The sequence below is a fragment of the Pygocentrus nattereri genome, chromosome 11 (genome assembly GCF_015220715.1).
Source record: "Pygocentrus nattereri isolate fPygNat1 chromosome 11, fPygNat1.pri, whole genome shotgun sequence".
In the NCBI taxonomy this organism is placed as follows: Eukaryota; Metazoa; Chordata; class Actinopteri; order Characiformes; family Serrasalmidae; genus Pygocentrus; species Pygocentrus nattereri.
The window spans coordinates 32,952,168-32,960,694 of NC_051221.1; the positions used below are offsets into that span (position 1 = coordinate 32,952,168).

At 40.0% G+C, this 8,527-nt stretch overlaps 1 protein-coding gene across 7 annotated transcripts; it reads right to left on the reverse strand.

Annotated features, from left to right (window-relative positions):
- Positions 1 to 254: 254 nt before the first annotated feature.
- Positions 255 to 7,830, reverse strand: pgghg (protein-glucosylgalactosylhydroxylysine glucosidase). 7 transcript variants are annotated; one of them, XM_017706700.2, is made up of 14 exons: positions 7,663 to 7,829; positions 6,590 to 6,848; positions 6,229 to 6,439; positions 5,645 to 6,080; positions 5,038 to 5,157; positions 4,023 to 4,154; positions 3,619 to 3,730; positions 3,409 to 3,481; positions 3,073 to 3,209; positions 2,740 to 2,873; positions 1,538 to 1,633; positions 1,278 to 1,375; positions 868 to 1,091; positions 255 to 604 (listed from the first exon to the last, which is right to left on the reverse strand). In XM_017706700.2, exons 2-14 carry the CDS (start codon positions 6,834 to 6,836, stop codon positions 528 to 530), a joined length of 2,097 nt encoding a protein of 698 aa, XP_017562189.1. In that variant the 5' UTR covers positions 6,837 to 6,848; positions 7,663 to 7,829; the 3' UTR covers positions 255 to 527. The 7 variants fall into 7 exon arrangements, with proteins under 7 accessions (XP_017562189.1, XP_017562195.1, XP_017562194.1 ...); XM_017706706.2 differs by lacking the exon at positions 255 to 604 and having other exon boundaries at positions 909 to 1,091; positions 1,327 to 1,375; positions 7,663 to 7,830; XM_017706705.2 differs by lacking the exon at positions 255 to 604 and having other exon boundaries at positions 909 to 1,091; positions 1,321 to 1,375; positions 7,663 to 7,830.
- Between the last annotated feature and the right edge of the window lie 697 nt (positions 7,831 to 8,527).

Here is an 8,527-nt window from a genome sequence, read left to right on the forward strand (position 1 = left end):
TAACACGAAATGGCGGTGCGCATTGGAATTACAGCTGGGACCAGTTGTTTGGCTTGCGTGGACGTATTATAACACAGCAATCTTAAAACACAGTGTTCTAAATGTACTTTACATTTACATTTAATGTACTTTTTATTTTCAACATTCTCACACAGCAGCGTGCTAGGAAAAAGGGTTGTATAAATACAGTACACTTTGTCGTTGAATGAATTCAAACTTGTGATATCCTAAAATGACAAGAATAACAGGTAAAACATCTCAAAATCAATTTTATTTCTTTTCATTCTCACCTTTAAGTTACTGCTAAAATGAAATTGCCTTCAAAAGAAAATTGCCAAAAAGAAATGGTGCACAGTTTTGTTTTATTAAAAAATGTAAAAATCATAAGAAAAATTTTGATTTATTAGCGGCTGAGGTACAATATAACATTACCACAACTTCAGACTCAAAATAATTCCTTAATTGTTTTTAATGAATCTTTGAGGGTTGCATCTTTTACTGCATCACTCCGGTTCATGACCGATTGATCACAGAGGCCAACAGTATGACCTTGAACGTTGTTTTTTGATCTTGCCAGCCTGCCGTGGAAAGGTCACCGTCTGGCCTATAGACAAACACATAAAAACATTATTATCATACTTTATTATTATGTAAGATAAATTATTAATGTTCTAATATTAGCTTCCCCTACAGTTAAAATCTACGAATTTCTAACTATATGTACACAAAATTGGGTAACAGTTTACAGCTTTGAGCACAATTGTAAGTGTTGCATAACTGACAGTGGAATATCTTTGAGATGTTACCTTCATATTCTTTATTGCAACTTTACTGTTGGTTATTTAGTTAAGTGATTGTTTTGCTGACCTGGTATAAGAGGTATAATCTTTCCAGAGCTTTCCAGAACAATCTCCAGAGGACATGGCTCCTCACTCCCAGAATCCTCTGCTTGCTTCCTCACTGCAAGACTGACTTCTTGTTTCTCCACCAACAAGTCCAGTTTATTACTGAGGTAGTTCACACCTTTCACACTCAGCACAGCCATTTCATCAGGTATCAGAGGAGCAAAATGCAGGCAGTCCTTTTGTACCCTGCAGAGAACAACAGACTCATGTGATCATCATCCCACCAGCTGCAGCTCACTAACAGAAATAAACAGTAATGTAGAGTTCAACAGGTTGGTGTGAGTTTGAGTCCCTGTTTGTGTTGTATATCAGTGTGCTTGTGTTTGGAATGCTTGCATATAAGAACATATGTAGAAGTCAGTGGGTGCTCACCTAAAGCCAGTGTACCCAAACAGAAAAGCCTGCAAAAACCCACCCATACCGGTGAGGAAGTTGACCGCTCCAGAGCCATCAGACGACTCACTCCACACCTGCATATAGCAGGCTTGAATCATAAAATGTAAATTGCCTATAAGCTCATGAAAAATAATTTAAACACTTAAAACAGTCATTAAAAATATAAATAAACAGCTTACAACATTTTATTAAACCATTTTATTAAAAATTTATTTAACAGATAGGGAAAACTGTACCTGGAAGGGACCCTGGATATTCTCAAAGCACTTATCTAGAAGCTGTTGTGCTTTCTGAGCCTCACTGAGCTCCAACCAACCCACTGCAAACATCCCCTATTAATGGCAGACATATACATTTACACATACTAGAGCTTTACATTGGTTGTTTGACATTATCAGCATTATCAACTTCTTCTGATAAGCAGCATTTGAACAAAGACAGCTACTGTATGCTTCTGGGCAGCTCCGAATGAAATTTGCATTAATATATGTTTCGTGTCCAGATCATATCTGGATAAACTTCGGCCGTACTCCATTTACACTTTTGACTAAAATGTATCCCCAGCGGGGCCTGATTAGAGCCCATTTAAAAAGCCCATCAACACATCCTTTTGTTGACTTTTTTCTCCATTATGATACGAGTCTTGGCTTGGACACTTTCATCAGTCGAGAGTGCAAGAAAGCTCTTGGTTTTAACTTCAGCTTCACGTATTCTCCATCTTTCATTTTATTGTTTATTCTTTTACTTAGTAGATGCATAACAAAAACGCAATCCATTTACACTCTTGGTCAAGATCCATCTCTGTGGTTTAAGGGGTGCTGAACGTAATCCGAAAACAGTGTATTTACATCTGTTTTTTCACGCTTTGAAGTGAAGTCTTAGAGGCCTGTTTACACCTTCCATCACCATGTGTTTTTGGTGATCAGATTACTCTATGATATTAATCCAGGCTAAACCGGTGAATCTGAACTCCAAACACTATCATGGTGCATGTTACAAAAATCACTTAAAACTGAAATACCAACCTGAAAACAAGTTAAAACACAACAAATATTAATACAAAGAAGTGAGACAATTGAGAATTGGTAAACTAGTACTGGAGTCTGAAATGTAAAAATGTATATGAAAACATATGTATATAATATAAATATAAAATTATATTGTCTAATATTGTTGGCTATTAGAGGTTTCAGCCCTCTAAAATTCACAAGACTTTCATATTAGTTGGCCTCTATACACTACAATGTCTCTTGGTCCCACTCACCAAAATTTACAAGTATGATAATTTGTGTACAATGATCTGAGAGTGCACAAACATAGGTCTGTTATGCCTTGATCTGTATCTTAGACAAACACTCAATGTCACAGGTCCAATGCTGCCTTTGCAATTAGGAGAAAAGCTTGTCTTATTGTGTATGTGTGACCTGGATATCCTTACCCAGGTCATAGCAGGACCATGTGGGTCAGTGACAGTTTCATACCATTCCAGATCATTCCGTCTGACCTCAAGGCTCATGGAGAGACCTAGTGGATAACCTAGCATCACTGCGTCCGCCTGCTTTACTGGACTTCCTATAAGTACGTAAATATACACAAGGCAACAGCAGCATTCAGAAAGAAGAATTACTCTGCAGTCAGAATCACATTTTCCCACAAATTAATAAGTATAGAAAATATACTACCTTTGAAATGTCATTTAAAAATCCAAAAATAAATACCTTGATGTTTTTGTTTTACCACTGGTTTACTACGAAGTAGACAAATGTCTCACCCTTTCTGTAACCATCAAATTCCGGGTGGTATTTCAGTTCTTCATCAAAGGGGATTTTAAGTTTATCAGCCACCTCCTGCCACTCTGGGGGTGCAGGATGCTGCAACAGGGCAGCCAACTCCACAGCAAACTGCAGACTGAGAGAGAGAGAACCAGAGATTATTTAGGATGTTTCAAAGAAATGAATGTGTAAATCAAAGATGTCTAACAAGGCATGTTTAGATATAGGCTCAATCCCATTTCACCCCTTGCCCCTACCACTTAGCCCTACCCCTGGGCCATAAACAAACAGTGAAGCATGCAAAAAAAACACCATGCTGTAGAAAGCACACACACCTGTTTTTGGCCACACTGTTTGTGTACACTGAGTTGTCAACATTGTAGTAGTATTCATCAGGAGGCATCACGCCTGACGGACACACAAGCATGTGCACACAGTGACCCAAAACCTTTTTAAAAAACTTCTCAGTTCCGGCTCTTTCCAACATGTTCTTCAAACAGACATGAATGTGTTTGGTGTGATTAATGCGACGTTACTCTGCTCACCTCTGATATGGTAGTGCTGGTCTTCGGGATTCCAGGTAACTCGAGATACCCAATAATCAGCCACGCCCCAAACCACTTCACTGCCACGCCCCTCTTTAAACATCTCAAGGTCCTTTAAGAGAAGAGATTTTTGTTCTGCACTCACACCCTCTTCACACATTTTATGAACCTCCATCTCATGTGGTATGATCATAAGTGGACAGTGAGATGTACAGCTGTTTACACCTGGCATTTCCACCTGTCTCATGTCCATTCGTCTTCAGGGATCAGATTTTGTGACTGGAGAATTTCCTGACACATAATATTTAGATAACATGAACTGCTTGTGTGACACACAAACAAACAGCAGCAGTCTAAAAGTAGTCTTTTATTGCTGAATGGAAAACAAGGAGTATGGTCTGGACCTGTGTGAGGTAGAGGTATTGCTGGAAGGCAAGAATTACATCTCCGTTAATATGGATCTCCTGTTGCCCGTAAATGTCATCTGGACAGACTTCCTGACCAGATACAGCACTCTCCCATGGGAACTTCAAGCCCTAGTAACAAAAAAAAAAAATACACATTAGTGATGCACGATCAGATAGCAATAAGCTGATTTAGTTATATTTTGATCAATTTGTGTTGTGATTTTATAATGTAAATAATGGGAGCCAGCTGAGAGCATGCACTCTGCATTTGAAGTGTTGCTATCAAGGATGCACTGATATAGGTATTCTGCACTGATGCACATATTAGCTGATATTTTACATGCACATAACTGTCGATGCAATGCCAATACATAAAAAAAAAAATTAGATGTAGAAACTGGGACTAAATCTACCTGCATTAGCATTACAGAGAAATATAACATTTATAACTATTATATAAATAACTATTTAGCAAGCAAAGTGTGAGTTTTGGTTAAAAAGAAAAAGGATTATACTGTCTTTGCTTGCTGTTGCTTTAAAAAAAACAAACAATCGGAATCAGTTATAAAAGGTAATGATCTGTGCATCAGCTGTAATAAAACCAATTAAATATCAAACTGGTCACACTAGGATCATGTGGACACAGAATTTACACACATACCAAAAAAAAAGTCTGAAACTGTCACTGGGGTGGTAACCCCATCTCAGTACCTTTAATTAGGGAACATAATCGTACCATAAACCATTAGAATTATATTTTCTTAGTTGAACTAACTCCACACACCCCATCTCATCTCCAGGCTTTTTATTTTATTGCTCTGTTTTAAAACATTATGAAACAGAACAAATATGTACTTTTCACCTGGAAAAACTTATTTAAGGTACATAAAACCACTGTTGTACCTAGGAGGTACATTTACACTATTTGTACCTTGAAGAGCAAAAAATATACCCACACAAAACCTTCATTTCTAACAGTGTTCACAAAAGCACCCAGTAACAATCCTTGTACCTTATAGCCCTGCTGCTCAGCATTGGCTTTGGCACCTTCTATTGTCCGCACTCTGTAATCCAGGACAGCTCTGGCCAGTTTAGGGTAAAAAAGCGCAATGCTGGGATAGATCCAGGTGTCCTAGGGGAACAGACAGAATCAAGAACCATTTACACTAAGACACAGTGCAGAGACAAGAAATGTATTGTTTTAAACAAATCAAACAGTGCCTTTTTTTAGGCCTCCAAGAGGGCCTAAGTCCCGAACAGCTCAATTAATAAGTTATTATCAGGTTTAGTAAGGGTATTTGTGCAGGAAAATCAAGTTGTGGTGAACCCTGGTCTTTGATGACCACAGCTGATTATCCCTGATGTAAAGATAGAACAAATAAGTTAATGACTGAAACGAAACATATTTTGGTATTAGATTTTGGCTACATTCTACTTTCTTTTCAAGAGTACACTATATGGAAAAATTTAAGATTAAAATATGAACCACAATAAAGACGATCATATTGAGTTTCCCTGGTGTTTATAAACAAACCAGTTTTGCATCAGAAAAACAGTAATGCACCATTTAAAAAAATGAAAATGATTATAAAAAAAGTCTGATGCTTGTATTTGCTAACCTGATCCCAGAAGACATGTCCCCAGTAATCCTGTCCCTGTCCCCCGTTGGACAGTCCTCCAGGGCTGACACCCCCAAATAGGCTTGGTGCCTCTGTGAGCGAAGGAAAAGCACTGAGGAGGTAGAACATGCAGCCAATAACAGCTCGACTCAAGGGTAATGGTCCTGCCAGCTCCACCCTACTGCCCAGCCATAGTTCAGCCCAAGCCCTTAGATGAGAAGTCTGCAGGTCACCATGTTCAAAGAGTTCCAGGCCAGTATCAAAACAAGCCTGGACACTTTCACTGCTCTCTGCAGCTGCTACCAGAAACCCCCAGCGAGACTGGCTTTGGTCAGGCAGAAGAGTGACCGAGGTGGTCAGCGGGGTCCAGATAAGATGCATGCTGGTACTAAGGCCTCCAGGGACCTCCGGAGATTTGGTCTGCCCAAAGATGTGCCTGTTATAATAAACAGGGCTTTAGTGTTGTTAACTGAAATTGTAAACCGTGAATATGTATGATCTACTTCATCTGAAGGCCTGTGTAATCAATCAGATTTGCTCCAACTCCAATTTATTTAGGTTTTACTACTTGTGCTGCAACACACCTCCCTCCTTTATAATCAGGAGCATCTTGGAAGGTGATGTCATCACTATATGGTGTGAACGAACTCTCAAGAGTGACTGTGATGGGTTCCTCAGTGGTCTTCTGGCGCTGCAGGAACACCTCCATGACCAGCAGGTTGGGATATTGACGGTGTGCATAAAACAGCTGAGACGCCTGCACACGAGATGTAAGTATAGAGTGAGTGAATATACCTGCAAAAGACAGAAGAGGGGAAAGAAGATGATTACATTCTGTCATATATCAGATTTTATTTAAGCTAAGCCGAGAGCAGAGAGTCACAGGAACAGCGAAAGAGATGACTGATATATACATCACTTGAATCACAAGTATATTGTGTATACCAGTGTGTGTGTCCAAGGTGTACGAGTGTGTTCCCTCCTCCTCCATCCTCATCTTGACTGCCAGTGGACATGGTATATCTGCACGGTGACAGGCTCCTCTCTCTCCATTATAAATTCCACCCATGTGCATGATTGTCCCAAACACTCTCCAGCCCAGCCGCCCATTGGCCAGTGGAGGCAGGAACCGGGGGTCAGAGGGAAGCGTGTCAGAGGAGAAGATATACGGGTCAACGGGGTCGGACATCATTTTCAAGAAGTGCTGCCCATTGTGTAAAGAAAAATATGCATCTTAGGAAAAACTGCTGACTCTTTTTGTACATTTTTTAATTAATGTGAAACAGTCCATTGTTTACACTAAATTTTCATAAAAACACAAAACTGGTTACACACAAAACGATTAATTCTTCTAATTTCCATGTGTCAAACACAAGCCGGCGAGCCAAATCAGGCTGGCCACACAGTTATTTTAATTTTCCATTCTTACTAGCCCGTTTCACCATGAGATGCACTACAGCTCCCAGCATGCAGTGCAATACAGTGTGCGTTTTCAGTGTTTAGTTCCCTAATTATTTATTCATATATTTATTGTCATTTAATTTTACAGATGATTTTTGCTGAAAACCCAGATCGGCCCCATTCAAGCAGGACTTAAAAAAATAAAAAGTCTGAAAAATCAGGCCAGGATGAACCTTTCACTCCAACTTGAATCTTTAATGTCACACAGCTTATTCTTAAGTCTGTCCCATATGTATGATTTTCTGTAGTAACTCTAGAGAAGAATATTTTGACTCTTTGTGATTTGCAAATGTCCATTAAATTTTTTTTTTTTTTTAGATTTTCTGAAAAGGAACATCTTCAGAACAGGCGAGAGAGCAGCGGTGACTGTTAAAAACACAATTCCTGAAAATAACGAGTTAGCTAAAGTTATAAGTAACGCGAAAGAAATTAGCTCGTTATAAACTTTAAAGTGGAAACTTCTCAGTCTCATAAACTGTAGCTACAGCACAGGCAGGAAACGCGGAGAGAAGCGAGAAACGCGGAGGAGAAAGTGCACTAAAGAAACTAATCCTTACACGAGCAATGGAGCGAGGAGAGGCTGCTGTGCTGCTCCGCGTATCAGTTGACTCGGGTTTTCAGTCCAGTTTCCTGAAGATTAATGGAAAAGGCCTTGACGAAAAGTCACTAAACTTCTCCACAGCTGTGAGGAAGAGTGGGCGGTCCTGAAGGCGGAGAGTGCTTCCTCTGTATTGCTGGTCCAGGATCAGCTCTCCTCACCCACAGCTCTCCCTCTCCCTCCCTCCCTCTCCCTCTCCCTCTCCCTCACCCTCACCCACACCCACAGCTCTCCCTCAGCCTAAAGAGGAGCCCTGCAAAACCGCTCTGAGATCAGCTTCAGAGAGCAACTGCTGACAACATGCTTAGGATTCACCCGCAAATCAAGGAGGCAGTGTCTGATCACATGACCAGCGTAACGTTTTTTTGTTCTGAGTGTAGTTCGATACACAAACACAAAACTTTAAAGCAGGACTTTGTGCCAGTGAACTTTCAAGAGTGGAAAGAGATTCTTCATGTGACAGTCTGCTGGGAGACTGTGCTATTAGCTGTAATGATTAACGGGGGATTAAAGACAGCACTGCAGTCTAGCCCGTCTTCCCTACAAGCAAGCAAACTTTAAAGTTTATTTATACAGCGCTTTTTACAACAGGTGTTGTCACAAAGCAGCTTTACAGAACAATCAGTATCACAGAAAGAAAAAGAAAATCCTGGTCCAAGCCCCCATGAGCAAGCCAGTGGCAACAGTGGCAAGGAAAAAATCCCTAAAAGAGGAAGAAACCTTGAGAGGAACCAAGACTCAGAAGGGGAATCCATCCTCCTCTGGTCAACACCGGATAGCAAACATTGTTAGTATAAAGTATTATAGTAAAAAGTGTGAAAAAC